Raw genomic sequence first — 17,576 nt, 5'->3', positions numbered from 1 at the left:
TCTACCTGATATGCTGAAGAGATGTAGGATAAGTCAGAGTTAGTCAGAAAAAGGAGAAGGCAATGGCACCCCACTCCAGTACTCTTGTCTGGAAAATCCCATGGACGGAGGAGCCTTGGTAGGCTGCAGTCCATGCTAAGGGTCAGACATGACTGAGCAACATCACTTTCACTTTTCACTTTCATACATTGGAGAAGGAAATGGCAACGCACTCCAGTGTTCTTGCTTGGAGAATCCCAGGGGCAGGGAAGCCTGGTGGGCTGCCGTCTATGGGGTTGCACAGAGTCGGACACGACTGAAGTGACTTAGCAGCAGTCAGAAAAAGGCGGTTGATAAAGCACGTATAGCCTGTTGATACTTTTGTGAAACCAGAAGATCTTTTTGATTAGAACAGAGGGAATAAGGAATGTCAGAGGGAATAGGAGGTCAATTACAGGCGTTTGAAAAATTGTAGAAGAGATGATGGTAGCTAGACTTAGGGTAGTAACGCTGGGAAGTAAAAGATTTAAGTTCAGTGGAAAGAATTGACAACACCTATAACTTATTGATTTGGGAACTTAAAATGGGGCTAATGGAGAGGGTAAAATGAAAGACACTAGGTTTCTGCTTTTGGATAATTGGTCAGATGATACTTTCATTCTATGAGAGGAAGAATTGATTTGGTAGGAAGACCTGCTTGGAAATTATAGTGGTAGCCATGAGAAAGACTGTACTGAAACAGATCCAGAATTCTTTTGGTTACATGTGTTTAGAGATACTCAGAAGGATTTAAATAACCAATTTATCCAGTTCCTTTTTAAAAAGGAATTTTAAATATACATTTTTTTCTATGTGGACTAAGATTCAGTTCAGTTCAGTCACTCAGTCGTGTCCGACTCTTTGCAACCCCATAAATCGCAGCACGCCAGGCCTCCCTATTCATCACCATCTCCCGGAGTTCACCCAGACTCAAGTCCATTGAGTCTGTGATGCCATCCAGCCATCTCATCCTCTGTCGTCCCCTTCTCCTCCTGCCCCCAATCCCTCCCCAGCATCAGAGTCTTTTCCAATGAGTCAACTCTTCGCATGAGGTGGCCAAAGTACTGGAGTTTCAGCTTCAGCATCATTCCTTCCAAAGTAATCCCAGGGCTGATCCCCTTCAGAATGGACTGGTTGGATCTCCTTGCAGTCCAAGGGACTCTCAAGAGTCTTCTCCAACACCACAGTTCAAAAGCATCAATACTTCGGCACTCAGCCTTCTTCACAGTCCAACTCTCACATCCACACATGACCACAGGAAAAACCATAGCCTTAACTAGACGGACCTTAGTCGGCAAAGTAATGTCTCTGCTTTTGAATATACTATCTAGGCTGGTCATAATTTTTCTTCCAAGGAGTAAGCGTCTTTTAATTTCATGGCTGCAGTCACCATCTGCAGTGATTTTGGAGCCCCCCAAAATAAAGTCTGATACTGTTTCCACTGTTTCCCCATCTATTTGCCATGAAGTGATGGGACCGGATGACATGATCTTCGTTTTCTGAATGTTGAGCTTTAAACCACCTTTTTCGCTCTCCTCTTTCACTTTCATCAAGAGACTTTTTAGCTCCTCTTTACTTTCTGCCATAAGGGTGGTGTCATCTGCATATCTGAGGTTATTGATATTTCTCCCAGCAATCTTGATTCCAGCTTGTGTTTCTTCCAGTCCGGCGTTTCTCATGATGTACTCTGCATATAAGTTAAATAAGCAGGGTGACAATATACAGCCTTGAAGTACTCCTTTTCCTATTTGGAACCAGTCTGTGGTTCCATGTCCAGTTCTAACTGTTGCTTCCTGACCTGCATACAGATTTCCCAAGAGGCAGGTTAGGTGGTCTGGTATTCCCATCTCTCTCAGAATTTTCCACAGTTTATTGTGATCCACACAGTCAAAGGCTTTGGCATAGTCAATAAAGCAGAAATAGATGTTTTTCTGGAACTCTCTTGCTTTTTCCATGATCCAGCAGATGTTGGCAATTTGATCTCTGGTTCCTCTGCCTTTTCTAAAACCAGCTTGAACATCAGGGAGTTCACGGTTCACATATTGCTGAAGCCTGGCTTGGAGAATTTTGAGCATTACTTTACTAGCGTGTGAGATGAGTGCAATTGTGTGGTAGTTTGAGCATTCGTTGGCATTGCCTTTGGGATTGGAATGAAAACTAACCTTTTCCAGTCCTGTGGCCACTGCTGAGTTTTCCAAATTTGCTGGCATATTGAGTGCAGCACTTTCACAGCATCATCTTTCAGGATTTGAAACAGCTCAACTGGAATTCCATCACCTCCACTAGCTTCGTTTGTAGTGATGCTTTCCAAGGCCCACCTGACTTCACTTTCCAAGATGCATGTTTTAAACTTTAGCATCATTTGGGAATAACAGGTTAAATGTAGTTGTGTTTGTCAAACTCTTAAAAGTGTGTAAAATATTGGAAGTAGTTTACAGTTTATAGTTCTTTTGCAATGCATTTCAGTCTTTTGAATCTTTACCTTTTAAAATTTAACATAATTTTATTATGTTAATTTGCTGATGTTCAAATAAGCAGCTCATTTCATTCTCAATTCAAAGTTGTTGATTCTTAGGGTCATTGCACTAGTGTTAAATTTTGAATCTTATAGGTTGTGCATTTGATTTCTAAACTATAAACAGAGTCCCAAGATGATTTGTTTATTATTAATTTGACATATGAGAATTACTGATTCTTCTTAATTTAAGTGTGAAAGGAATTCAAAATAAAACCACTTAGATTACTGTATTTAGATGTACATTTTTTCTGTTTCTTCTAAAATGTGTATTTGGACAAAAAGCCAGAACTTTGTTTTTAATGTAAACTTAAGAATGTGGCTATGATTAACAGAAAATATTAATCTTTGCTTTCTTTTCTTTTGTTTCAAACAGAAAAGCCTCCTAATAAAAGCAGTATGAGGATAGTAGTGGATTCAGAGTCAAGGAAAAGAACCATTGGTTCTGGGGAGCCTGGAGTTCCTACAAAGAAGACTTGGTTTGATAAGTAAGCTGGCAGAGGAAATTGAGGAATTTTATTGTGCAGGGATTTTTAGGATCATTGCAGTATTATTGTGGCAGTAATTGTGGTCTCTTTCAAAGTAAAATTTATTCTGTAGGGAGTCCCCAACTAAAGTATATAGTACCTGTTTTCTAAAAGTGTGTATGTTAGTCGTCTGGTACTTGAAAGGTACTTGCTTACAGAAATGGTGTGATGGTTAGCACATGTTTTTCCTACCTACCCCCAAAAAACCCAACCCTTAACTTAAAGATGTTGTTGAATACTAGCTATTTAAGGGATAGTCATGAGCCTGCTATTAGGGAAGAAATGTGAGGAGGCTTTAGCATGTGGGTGATTCCTGTAAAGAGTTAGAAAGCAGTCTTTGGTGGGGGCAGGGGAGATAGGATGGGGGCACCAAAGCTGTTGAGGAACGGCTTCAGAGAAGCAGATAGAGAATCAGAATGTTAGTGTATGTGTTTGAGGATTCATTTACAATTTAGCATGTTTGAGGAAAGATTAGGATTACACTTTTAGAGCTTTCACGTATGTTTATTAATGAATAGTATATAGTTCTGTCTCTGCCTTTAATTCTCTGATTTAAGGCAAGTATTATAACCTCCCTGGGCCACAGATTTGCCCCCGTTCTTCAAGTGTCAAGCGTATGGTCTGTTGTTCCCCACATTTTGTTTTAATTGGAAAGAGATCAAGACAGTGATTTCTTACTTTTAATCAGTATTTGAAAATAGGAGTTATTTCGATAAGCTAGCTTTTGCTGAAATGGTACAAATGGTGAAATGGTTATATAGGCAAATTGACTGAAAGAGGATAGACCTTTCCTGCTGCAAATTTTAAGTAGGCGTAGAATAGAAGTGGGAAGGAACAAATGATTTGGAAGAACCCTTCTCACTTGGCTTCTGTGAAAGATATGAACACTACTTATTTGGAAACTTCATTTTTTAAGGAAAAAAGTATACATTTCCTTTATCAACTAGCAATTTCAGTTTTGAAAAGAAAATTGAACTTAAGTTGCAGAACTTTATTCCTTTGTACTTGATAAGGATCAGGATTTATAAATGAATGTATTAATTTGATTTTTGTTACAGACCAAATTTTAATAGAACAAACAGCCCAGGCTTCCAGAAAAAGGTTCAGTTTGGAAATGAAAATACCAAACTTGAGCTTAGAAAAGTTCCTCCAGAATTAAATAATATCAGCAAACTTAATGAGCATTTTAGTCGATTTGGAACCTTGGTTAACTTGCAGGTAAGAACTATGAAGTGATTCTGTTGTCTTTGCTTAATTTAGAGAGGAAATCTTAATATAGTAAAAAGAAATACTTTTATAAGAAAATATTATGGAAATTTTGGTAATATTCTAAATTTAGAAAATTGGATATGAAATGAAACTTTGTATTTTAGAAAAATGTGATTTTGAATAACATATTTACTTTGAAAAGGCAAGAGGCTTGATTGATCATATTATATACTTTGTACCTAATAGAGGTTATCATAAAATTACAGCAAAGTTAAATAGGCACAGTGGTAAAGTCTAATCTTACTATAGTTTTCATTTCCTTAGTTTCACTTAGCAGAATGCTTTAGTCACATTTATTTTTGCTGCCTCTAAGGTGGGACATATCTCTCAGATACTTTGGGGGCCCAAATACCTAATTAGTTTAAACATTTACTTTTTCCTCTACTGCTTTTAAATGTCTTTTAAGATAAATATCTGTAATTTGTATTTGATTTCACCTAAAATTAGACCTTGGCTTAGGTATATGTTATTTGTGAGATTATTTTGTATTGAGTTTATATTATGTGATATGTTGAAAGTGTTGAAATAATTTTGGGCTTCTTTTCCAGTTTGTATGGCATTCTTTTCAGCTAAAATAATTATTTCCCATAATCTGATAAGAATAGATGTTAGAGAGTACAGCTTAAGTTGATATTTTGGAAAATTTTGTGGTGTTGCCCTTTAAAAAATAATATTATTAACTAATAGATGAGAAAATGCATGCTTGCTTAGGGTTAGTCAGTAGAGATTTCTACAGATTTAAAGAAAATATTTTCAGCTCTCTGTCTCTTCTTTTCCTCATGTATCTGCATGATATTATTACATTATTGGTAACAGCTTACCATGTATTATTTTGGATTTTTTGTTTTGTATTTCTGAATGTATCTACCAATAAATTAGTATGCAAGCTTACAAATATATATGTATTTAAAAGTATGTGGGTCCTTGTTTTGGGTCCCCTGTAGTAATTTAATGTTATCTGGGCTATCTCTAAATATCTTTTTATGGCAGTTCAGTTTGATCTACTGCATGTGGATCTAGACTTTGAAAAATGCTTTTCCTTCCCCAGTTAACTACATTAGTAATATTAAATTTAAAGAAATTTAGAGCTGAGTATTTCACTATTATTTCAGTTTTTTTCTTTAATTTATATTGTTTCAATTTGTGTTTCCTCAGTTACTATTGAGATTGTTATCTCCATACAGGTCCTTTTGCTGTATCTGTATGTCATTTGCCTTATTATTTATAAAATATATATTTTGAAAAATTAGTTTCAAAAAGCCCTGTAGCTTTATCCTAATTGAACACCCTACCATCATCTGCCCCGTGTACAGTCCCCACCCCACCATTTTATATGAATTACTGTTTAATTCTTAACAGCTACAGAGTGGGTATTGTTATCTAAAACCAGGTTGTTTGATTCAGGGTCTGTGTGGTTAATCCCTATTTTGTATTGCTTTGCCTCACCCGTAGTTTACAGAATACATTTCGGAAGTGCTGGTATTATTGAACACTAAAAAGCTTTGGATCTGTTAATGCTCCTTATTCATTATATGGGTCTAAAGAATTGCATACTTTTTGAGTCTTAGTTTCCTTATGTGTAAAATATGATTTTTGCTATTGTTTTGTAGAGTTCCCCCCTCTCCTACCTAAAATTTTTTGTGTGTGCTTTTGGAAATATTTTTGTGGGAATTAACCAGTTTGGAAAATTTTACAGATGGATTTTTCTGTAATTTTTAGTTAGAGATCATTCCTTTGAAAATAGTTTACTGCCTTCTTTTGACTTTATATCACTCACTGACATAAGGATTATTTCCCATAGCATTAATATTGGGGGTAAGAAGTGAAACATTTTGAATGCTTGAATATAACCTTTGTGCAATGAGCATTCTCTCCTAAATGTTATTTAGAGGAGGCTGATTCTACTGAGTGGTACATAGTTACCATTTCTTCTGGAGTGAAAGTAGTCTGTGGTAATTATCTCGATATAAGGTAGTATAAAGATACACTGTAACTTGGAAGGGCCAGTATTTCATTTCCTGAGGCATTTTACTATATAAAGCAACTGATTCATTTGCAAATTCTCTGTGCTTAATATTTTAAATCTTAGGTTGCCTATAATGGGGATCCTGAAGGTGCCCTTATCCAATTTGCAACATACGAAGAAGCAAAGAAAGCGATATCAAGTACAGAAGCAGTACTAAATAATCGCTTTATTAAAGTTTACTGGCACAGAGAAGGAAGCACCCAACAGTTGCAAACTACTTCTCCAAAGGTAAGAAAGAAATTTGTGTGAAATTAAATGCTTTTCTTTTGAAAGAAAAGCATTTGGCATAGTGTTTTTTAAAAGGAGAGGCATGCAGTCAGGTAGACTTGAGTTCAGATCCTGGCTCTACCATTGTTAACTGAATGTAGGTTTGAGCAAGTTACTTAGCTTCTCTAACCTGCTCTTTCATTTTGCTGTTACATTCATCCCTAGGTTAGAAATTCATGAGATGATACATATAAAACAGAACCATCCCTTAAAGTGGGACATATTCCAGTATGTAGTACCTGTTTGTATTCTAGAAACTCATACTATGAGTTCATATTGGAAATCCTTCCTTCCCTCTCTTCCTTTTTTCTCTTTTTCTTTCTTTTAATCAGGAAGTCAGTCAATATATAAAATTTAATTGTTTGTATAAGTGTACTATAGCACCTTGTTTTTCTATTTAGCTTTCTTCTGTTAATTAAAGAGAGACAAAAAGATACTGAAGGGTAGATTTTGATTTTTTCTCTACTTTATAAATTTTTCTTGTATCTGTAGACATGTATAGGGAACTTGTATGAAGGAAGGAATTTGGCAGGTGGTTAGGCTTTGACTATAAGCTCCACTTTTAAAACTGTCTGCATGGGCAACTTAGTAACAGAATAACGAAGGTTACTCTCCCTGCCAGGAAGGTTGCTCTTCCTGCTCATGAACTAATCAGCTTAACATTTTTATCTTGTTCTGAGGTAATGCAGCCTTTAGTTCAGCAGCCCATTTTGCCTGTTGTGAAGCAGTCAGTCAAAGAGCGGTTGGGTCCAGTACCTTCAAGTACTATTGAACCAGCAGAAGCCCAGAGTGCCAGTTCAGACCTTCCTCAGGTAAATGAAAAGTCTTATTGTGCCTGTCACATGATAGGTTCTCAGTCTATCAGTTTCCCTTGGTGATCTGAATTTTAGTTAATTGTATGTGTGTGTATGTATATATATATGTGTGTGTATGTATATATACTTATACAGAAATATAGTCTGTATGTATTTGGACAGCACCTGTAAAAATTTTTTTTACCATTACCATAACATTTTTACAGACTACTTTTCCTGTAGTATTTGAATCTTTTCTCTAGCTAATACTTATTTATGAGAAAGAGTTCTTTTTAACTTCAGAGGAGACATTTTCTAGCAAAACTGCCTAAAAAGTAAAGTTTTAGTACATTAAATCTTACTTTTCCATCATCTTTTACTTCATTAGACTCCTGTTCCAGACATAATTATGCAGTAGACTGAACTGAAAGCTTTTGGGAAGGGAAGGCTTAAAGCTTCAAGTTACTTAATGCAGCTCTCTCAGAACTTTGCATCACTTATTCCTGATTCTCAGGTTCTCTTCTCCATATGTCATTCCCTTCCCACTCCCTTCCACACTCGAGTGGCAGTTTCTTGTTTCCACACCCTCAATCTCTGAAACTTAACTTTCTTTTGTCTACAGATGTTTCAACATTTGCTGTGTAAGATAGTTAGGATGTAGTATCCTACTTAGCTAATGGATGCCACCTTATTAAAATAGTCTTTGCAGATTAGTCCTGAAGAGTAAGACATTGAGATTTTATAAAAACACGCAGGATGTAAATCAGTAAATTATTAGGTACTAAAAAACAAACAAACAACCCTCCAATCCTGCTATCTCAAATCATCACCAAATACTGTGTATACTGGCCGTAAACCAAACATACTATAGGAAAGAATAGCATTTGTTTTAAGCTCAAGAAGCAGGTGCATTTTTAACTACTCTAATGTTTAGAATGTACAAACTTTCTACTTGTCAACATAGGACTCTAAGAATTTATGATTCTGTATCAGTGAAGGGGACTTTAGCAAGCCACCTGCTTATGTGACAGGCACAATAATTTTAAAATTATTTAAAAACCTCTTTATATAATCGTTTTCCAGGATTGAGTAATACTGTATACTGTTTATTTTTCCAAACACATTTTCTTTCTGTCTCTGTCTTTGAAAATGGCCCAAGTTTTTGTTATTAATATCAGTGTACTTATAGTCAGGATATGTTAGTAGAATGAGAATGTTCAAAATCCCTACAGACTTATATATGTTTGGGGAAACACTGAATATGTCCATTTTAATTTTTTTAGAATGTAACTAAGTTATCTGTGAAGGACAGGTTGGGTTTTGTATCAAAGCCATCTGTTTCAGCAACTGAAAAGGTAAGAAGAATAGCATGATGTGTGTGTCTTGGCTTCATAAATGTTTTCAGGTGGCATCTTAATTTTTTAATTTTTTTCATAGTTCCAAACTCTTGCTTCTTAATAGTATCTGTATCTTTTATTCCTAACTTTTTGCTTTCCATTTGCTGAAAAAGAAAAATATTTGCCTACCTCTTTTTACTTTTTGCATCAGCGTTTTAATACTTGCCACTCACTTTATTTCCTTATGCTCCATTCTTTTTGTTTTTTCACTTACTATTTTTTCTTTAGAGATACTGTACATTTTCATTTTAAACCTCTGATAACCTTATAGAAAGGGCCATGAGTTAGGAGCTTTACCTGAGTTTGAGCTCTGGCTCGTTACTTACTAACTGCATGACTTTGGGCAGTGCGCTTAATCTTCCTGAACCCTTTTCCTCATCAATAAGTGGTGATGGTTATATTTATCTTTCTCGAGGTTTTATGAGGATTAAATAAAATATTATTTAAGAGTATCTTGTAAATTGGAAAGAATGGTATAAAAAAGTTTTTTATGACAACAGCTATTGTGTATAGTGTGACGATGCAGTTAGTCAATTTTTTTTCAAATGAGGGGAGCAAATGCTGACTTAATTAAGAGCATTTTTGAACCTGTCTTATAATTCTGTGTAGATATATTAATTTTTTGTTTAGGTGTGAATGAATGGCCCTGATCTTTAGTCTTTTTTTGAGGTATGTGGAGTCACAGAATATTAGAATTAGGTAATCTTTCTTATTTCTTATCCTAAACTTAAAGGAAGGTAAGGCCCTGCAAACTTTATGGTTGACCTATACACTGTGAGTTACTGAGCTAAGACTGGAACCTGGATCTTCTATTTCTAGTCCCTGGCTCTTTCCATTATGAAGATTACAGAGCAAATTGACATTATAGATAATTAGAACGTCTCATGAAATAGCTGACCTGCTCTCTTCACTGGTTCTTCAGTATATTATTTCCATATTTATTGTGTTAAACTTTGTCAGTTCTAGAAATTTGAATATGAATCTCATTCTGAATATCACATTTTCCTCTTGGGTACCTCAGCATTACTTCAGGCATAAAATGCCTAAAATGATTCATTATTTCCTCTCTAAATTAATATCTTCTCCTAGCCACCCACCTCTGGAAGTGATGGCCCCATTTTCATGTTGTACAGTCCAGAAGCTTTAGAGTCATCCACTTGTGTTTGTAGGTCTCTGCCACCTTCAGTTCCCTGACCTCTGGGCTGGCACCCCCTCTAATTTACACTGCCACCATCCACCCTCAGACTATCTTTAACTCTTTATAGAAACTTACACTAATTTTCTCAGCTAAATGACTGTTGGATTAATAACTCATCATACCTCAATTATTCTGGTTCTGTTACCTCTGTTTTAGGTCTCCCTTTCTACCCTAATAAGCTCTTTTCTGCTCATTGTCTCTTGCTATTTTCTGCCTCTTTTATCTTCTTTCTCATGGTGGTTTTTCTGGAGTGTGTTTCCCTCTGCCTAACAGAATTCTAGTTCGAGTCATTCTTTTAAAAATTGAAAATCTAACCTCTACTGTGAAACCTCCAGATTTTTCCATATATGCCCCTCCGCCCCTGCCTGATTCTGTGTGGCTTAGTCTATGCTACTAAATTTAGCAGTGTCTGAATGTTTACTTTGATTATTTTTATCCTCTTTGATAATAAGTAACTAAGGAATAACACAACAGTATAAGGATCGTTACCCTTAGTATAGTACTAAGCAATTCTGGAGAGGTCTACAGCCCTGATTATGTTTAGGATCTGTTATGTTAAGATTTGTACTCTGAAATTAAAGTGTATTAATTACAACTTCTACAAAACTTTTCTAGTATGTTTTCCTACTTGTTCTCATTTTTTAACATGTTTTGTATAGCTTTAGATAAAAAGTGTACAGATTTAGAATTGATAGTATACGTTTACTGATATAGTTAGCGTTAATTTATGAAAAATCACTAATGGTAGTGGGCTATTTTTGAAAGAAAATTACTCAGTAAAGATTGTAATGAATCTTCTAAGGAAAACAATTATTTACCAGTATGTAACTTCTAGTCTTCAGTGAACCTGTTTACAGAATAGCATTTTGGTTTTGCTTATTCTTGGTTATTTCTGTTCCCTAGTCAGTAGGGACTTTTGCGTAGTAATCCTTAGAGCTCAGTGATGCAGAGAAGTCTTAGGGAAGAGTAGGAGAATGTTCATCAAATGTTATTTAAATTTTTTAAAAATTGAAGGCAGGCAAAAACTCAAACCTAGTATCTAAACAGTAATTTCTGTCATTGTTTAAGCCAAATAAGTGCACAAATATGAAATTTTATCCCCTACCTCTTGTAATAGCCAATAAACCCTTTAGTGATTCTTTTAATAAGACTGCATGTGAGAGGGCTAAGAAAGAGGAAACTTAAAACCTGATTTTTGCTGCTATATTAAGATACCATAGTAGCTGTTAAGTATTATTTGAATAGAGTGATCAATAAAATGATGCCTGAATGCCTCAGCTTACTGTAGAGAGATTTATGAAGAATAAAATTGGCATTTGCTTTAGAAACATGTGAGAACTAGCTTATTGAGATGTGGCTTTGAGTCATCTTAACTGTGTTTCTTTTGTGTTTGATTTTAACTTGGCACCAATTATTAAAAAATGATACTTGGATGACTTAATTTGTAATAACCTTCTTTTGCAGTAAGTAATTTTTACAAAATACTTTTTTTCCCCATTTTTATCCATGAGAAAAATCTGTTTTTTTATAAGTACTAGTAATAGTCATGGCTTGTGATATTTTATATAGGAAATGAATAAGGAGGTATAAATAGATTATAACCTCTATTTTATTGAAGAATTGGCTTTTATCTTGAAAGTAAGAGGTATTAGTGATGTATATATTTCAACAACAAAGGGTATGATACTTTTCAACTCATCTTATGAATTCAACAAAAGCTTTGATACCAGACATGACAAGTGTATTACAAGAAAGGAAAATTACAAGCCAATATCTCATGAACATAAACACAAAAGTCCTAAATACGATGTTAGCAAGTGTGCAGTGGTAATAGAATAAATCTTGACCAGGTAGTATTTATTCCAGAAATGCAAGGTTGATTTAGCATTTGAAAATCAGTTTATTTCACCATATTAACAAAATAAAAGATTGAGGGAAGGAATGGGGTAGATATTGAAGGAAGGGGAACCGGACCCCATGTGATTATTTCAGTAGGAAAAAACGTGATAAAATTATTTAGTCACATTACACATTTTGGAAATTAGTAATAGAAATTTCTTCAATTTTGACAAAGTATATCTGTAAAAAAAACCACAAAAAAACCCTACAGCTAACATTATTTGTTAATGGTGGAATATTGAATAAAGGATGTCCACTCTTGTCACTTTTTCCCAGAAGTATAGGGCCTAACCATTATAATAAAGCAGTAAAATAAATGGCATAAATGTTGGAAAGGGAGAGACAGAACTGTTTACTTATAGATGATATGATTATATATGTAGAAAATCCAAAAGAATTCACAAACAACTTGAATTAATAAGTGAATGCAGCAAGGTCACTGGAAATAAAGTCAATATGTAAAAATACGGCATATGCAGAAACCCTTTCGAAAACAGATGTGGTTGTTTAGAAAGGCTACTAGAATGTTTTGATTATATTCTTAGAACTGTAGCATCATCTTTTCTGTTGGGTTTGTTACTTCCCTCCACTGGTTTCATTTTTAACAGATTTTCTTTGGTCACAAGTCTATTTTTATCTTTTGAAAAATGCAAGTATTTTTTGTTATTCTAATGCTTACTATCTAAACTCTGAAACCAAATAGCTTCAGATAGTGAGCAAATTTGTAACTTCACTGTTTGTAAGACATTTTATTTTCACGTTTTTACACCTCTGAAATTGGGCTGTATCTTACAGTTGTTGATGTTTATGGTTATAATTGGCAGCCTTTTCCTTTAGTAGGGTTATATTAAATGACCTCCTAGTCAGTGGTGTCTTAAACTCAGTGAAATACGTTAGCTCATGTTCTGTTTTTACAGAAGGAAGTTCCTGGACAAAACAAGGAAGTGATACAGGAATACAGAAATCTTGTTGTCAGATGATTTTATTAACCCTGAAATAGTACACCTTAGTCTGGTATCTGGTATTAATAACAATACTTTGAAAGGGAGAATTCTCTACTCCTTGAAATTGGAGAAATGCTTAGTTAAATTATGGATTTCTTTACTTCTGGCTTTCTCATAGCTCTTATGATAATATACCACTTGAAAGGACAAAGTAGTATTGTAATATTGTTTCCAAGTTTATCTGAATATAGAAATCTTTTTGGGTCACAGCTTTTCAACTGTTACAGAACCATCATGATGAAGATGGTTTATGAAACACTTCAACTTTGGCTTCAGCAGATCATCCTGTGTTTCTCCCTTTATACAGTGTTTGTCTCACCCTTACATTTTCATACAGTTTGACACTGCATAGTGTGGTAAGGTAGCATGATAGAATAGTGACAAGTTAGACAGTGAACTAAATCCGTGTCCATTTTGTATTTTACTGAATGCAACCATTTCATATTTGTTAGTGATACCTTGAGTGTTTTCATTACTGAAGAAAATTATCAAATTTTGAACATACCAACAACTATAAAAAGCCTATATTTTTAAACATCAGTTGTGCTGTATGGAGGTAGTATAATTACAGTATTCTGGATTTTTTTTTTTTTTCATTTTGAAGCTATGACATTCTTGAGTACTTAGAATAGTGATGAGTTGCTTAAGCTTTGTGATGTTCCCTAATCTAATTTCATGATAAAATATTTAAAGTCATGTCCAGATTGCTACTTTTAGTAGTCAGAAAATAGGACTCGATTTCTCATTGATACTCTTCTACTTACGTTGTTCTTCTAACTTCTTTTAGGGCATAAACTTCTTTTAGGTCATGACTTTGGAAGCTGTGTTTTTTCCTCTGGAAAGTTACACACTCTCACATGTGGTTTCATGTTTAGGTTTTATGGCATTCATAGATCTCTTTGAAGGGATCTCTAAATTCCTTCCCAAGAACCAGTAATCAACCACTCTCTGGAACAGACAACTTTCTGTTTCTTTTGGAAGATAAAAAAGACAGCCTGTACACTTTAATTTTCTTGAATTGATCTTTGTGAGAAAAAGATTGTTCACACTGATCTACCATCGCTTCATTGTAATTTAGTGCAAAAGTGTTTATTGAGTACTTGCTTTGTGTCTGGCACTGTTCTAGGCACTGAAGATACAGCAGTGAGCCATGTTAAAAAAAAAAATCCTTACCCTCATGGAATGAATCTTTGGGTTTATGAGGACATTAGATACTATCAGGTTGAACTTTCTTATTTAATGAGCAAAATGAGTCCCAGAAAGGTTCCTGAACTCACTCATGGTTTTATAATTAGCTGGTAGCAAGGTTTAGATACTGGAAGAAGCACAAAGAAGAGAAAGAGATGGTTTATGTTTCAGGGCTCTTACAGTAAGGACAGGGAAGAGAGATTGAGGGAGAAATATAAATTAAAGTATCATCAAGTAATCTTTACTAAATATTTTAATAAGAATATTATTTCATAGAGGAACCTAGGTAGAAGAAATAAGTGATTGACTTTGCAGAGATCTTGAATGGTTGTGCTAAACCTGAGCTGAATTAAAGGGAATAAGGTCCCTTAAAGAAAAAGGAGTAATGCTAATGCCAGCAAAGAAATGGAGAAGACAAAGCAATAAGGTTAATGTCAGAAGTATCAATTATAAATGATCATTTAAAATTATTTTCAGGACATAATTCCTCCTCTGCTGTGCTCTTGTGTACAGTTTATCTTTAGTCACTAGGAATACTAGTAATGTGTTCAGCAGCTAATATTTTATCAGTGTTACAGTAATACCACCAGTGTTTATTGCTTTGAAGTTTTTATATGTTTGTTTTTTGCTTTTTTCCTGAAGGCATATGATATTACTTAAAAGGTTTTTCACTGTGTAGCGTGTCCCCCACTCATACCCTTCCTTTCAAGATGCTAAATGTGACTTAGTTACTGTTACTATATAAGTAGTTTTAGTTCAGTGTGCTAAATTTTGACAGGAGTGTTTTAAAGTTGAGTTTTGAAGAAAATAGGACTCAGGAGATCATGACTACTTGATACATTTTTTGAAAAATTGAATTTGTATTGGTAGGTGTTGTCTACATCTACTGGCCTAACAAAAACGGTGTATAATCCAGCTGCTTTGAAGGCTGCACAAAAAACCTTACTTGTTTCCACTTCTGCAGTTGATAATAATGAAGCACAGAAAAAAAAGCAGGTAAGTGTAATTAGTAGTATACAGTATTTGCATATAGGGAAGCTTTTTTCTGCATGTATGTGTTTTTTCATAAAATAGAGATAAAGGTATATATGTTGGCTGCCACTGAACTTTTGTTTTCCATAGTATATTAGTAAATATTAATTTTCCTCTTGTAATGAAAGGCTCTCTTGATTAATCTTTGAAACTTGCATACTGTTTAAGCTTTACATAGGAAAATTTTGCATTTTTTTTTTTTGTTTCCAAGCTTCTTGCCACAATCTCATTTAGAGCACAGTTCTGTCTTCTTAAGTAATTGTGGGGTTTTTTTGGAAAAGTAAGTTTTCTAATACTATTTTTGATCCCTTCTCTAGGAGGCACTGAAACTTCAGCAAGATGTAAGGAAAAGGAAACAAGAAATTTTAGAAAAGCACATTGAAACACAGAAGGTAAAATAATTAAAGTTAGATTTGTCAGAGGGAACAGTATCTGGCTAGGCTAAGAACAATATGCCTGACATAGCAAGTGAGAAGATAAACATGGTAATAGGGAGTAGAAGATGCCAATTTCGCTCTAGTTACGACATTCAGTTAGGTGTCAGTTCTTAATTATGTCTGGTAATAAAAGTTATAACATTTCAAAATATTAAAAATACACAAACTTTTGAACATTTGGTTTAAAATTATGCCTTTTCTGATTTAAATTTGTATATACTTGATAAAGAGACATCACAATGCTTTACACCAAAAACTGAAACCATCTTGACTCAGAGAATCTATAATACTATAGATTATAGTATTATACTATAGTACTATAGAATCTATATTGTGTGGTGTCTTCTACTCCTTACCATGTTTATCTTCTTTCTTCTTATCTTTGTACAGTGTATTGTTCTTAGCCTAGCCAGTTACTGTTCCCTCTAACAAAAGAAAGAAGGTAATTAAATATTCCATTTTTCTAATATCTCATATGAAAGGAAGCCATAAAACTTTTCCTGTGATTCTTTCTGGGTTACAGACTGCTTTTGGAGTGTGAATACTTAGACTCAGTAATATCAACAGATGGATTAGAAAGTAAAATTATTGCTATTTCAAATTGATGAGTTTTCAGGGATTAAATTAAATTTAAAGCTTATAACCATAAGAAATTTGTATTCTAAGAGACTTAAGCAGTACTATAGTTCTTCACAGTGCAAACCAAGATTAAGACTTGAATTGAGAGAGTGTCACCAGTCTGCTGTTGTGCTGTCTTGGTGATTGTAAGCCTTGTCATGAATACATAAGCTATAAGTAGTACTTACTTATTTTTATATTTACTTTGCTATGTTTACTTTCTAAGTAGTAGTAGAAATAAGTCTTATATTTTTGTTTTTAAAAATTGGCCAGATGTTAATTTCAAAACTGGAGAAAAACAAAGCAATGAAGTCTGAAGATAAAGCAGAAATAATGAAAACTTTAGAGGTTTTGACTAAAAATATTACCAAGTTGAAAGATGAGGTCAAAGCTGCTTCTCCTGGACGCTGTCTTCCAAAAAGTATAAAAACTAAGACTCAGGTATTGTAGTTTGTGTTGTTATTTATACTGCATGTGCATGTAAAAAAAATGAAAATACTGCATTAAGATTCATTCTTCAGTTACTATTCTTTGCTACCATTCTCCCCCTTCTCTATTAATTAATAAGTTAATAAATACAAATAAGCAAACTTGATTTCATCTTTTGAATCCTATACATTGTAGCTAGAAAGTCAATAATTAGGAGAATAGTAATGAATAATCTTTAAAAAGTAGCTTGAGGACAAAACAATATATGTGCTTGAATGCTTGATAGGAGTTTGAGCTTTATTTTGTAAGTAGTTGGTGGTATAAACTATTAATGAACAGAAGTAACAGTTTGAGTGACTGTACAGAATGAACTGATTGAATGGGAGAAAATTCAAGCAGATTAACCGATTAGACATAAGAAATTGAGCAAGTTAATTTCACAGTAAGTGATTTTTAAAAAACCCATGGAGTTACAAATACTTAAACACATGGTGTGTGTCTGTGTGTATATATATATGTATATGTAATCATGAGATCATATTAATATTTCTGATTCTAATCTAACACCACAGTGTTCTTTGTTTCTTTCTATTATGCCTATTTACCTGTTCCCATAATGACAACTTGTTCCCACTAACAAAAGAAAGAACAGTATCAGTACAGTATACACTTGCACATTCAGATGGTTCCAGAATGGCTAAAATAATACCACTTTAATCAGCTAACTAAATATAAAATTCAGAATTTGTTTGCATTTTTTACAACCTCACAATGTACTCCATTAAGAGTATAGAATTAAACTGTGGTATGGGATCACGTTTTTGTTTTTTTCCTTTTGTGTGGTTATGTTATTAATTTGATAAAGTTAGGTCTATTTCTATATGTATTCCCCTGCCCCTTATTCTTGATTTAATCTTCTTGTATTTTTATTTTTAAAAAGTATTTTATTTCATAATAT

General features: G+C 34.1%; 1 protein-coding gene across 21 annotated transcripts in view; it reads left to right on the top strand.

The window, feature by feature from the left end:
* The window catches only part of RBM26 (RNA binding motif protein 26), an 83,250-nt gene that overhangs the window by 40,626 nt on the left and 25,048 nt on the right, over positions 1-17,576 (top strand). For 7 of the 21 annotated variants that reach the window (XM_069602376.1, XM_069602369.1, XM_069602367.1 and 4 more), the window contains exons 10-17: positions 2,910-3,021; positions 4,119-4,278; positions 6,419-6,583; positions 7,303-7,434; positions 8,700-8,771; positions 14,973-15,098; positions 15,452-15,526; positions 16,463-16,630. In XM_069602376.1, the coding sequence (XP_069458477.1) occupies positions 2,910-3,021; positions 4,119-4,278; positions 6,419-6,583; positions 7,303-7,434; positions 8,700-8,771; positions 14,973-15,098; positions 15,452-15,526; positions 16,463-16,630 (1,010 nt within the window). The remainder of the gene's footprint in view (positions 1-2,909; positions 3,022-4,118; positions 4,279-6,418; positions 6,584-7,302; positions 7,435-8,699; positions 8,772-14,972; positions 15,099-15,451; positions 15,527-16,462; positions 16,631-17,576) is intronic. The other 14 variants (XM_069602381.1, XM_069602380.1, XM_069602377.1 and 11 more) reach the window with 3 other exon arrangements.

Source organism: Ovis canadensis, chromosome 10, assembly GCF_042477335.2.
Source record: "Ovis canadensis isolate MfBH-ARS-UI-01 breed Bighorn chromosome 10, ARS-UI_OviCan_v2, whole genome shotgun sequence".
Lineage (NCBI taxonomy): Eukaryota > Metazoa > Chordata > Mammalia > Artiodactyla > Bovidae > Ovis > Ovis canadensis.
The sequence above is the reverse complement of the archived record's forward strand: the minus strand, read 5'-3'. Positions and strand labels throughout refer to the sequence as shown.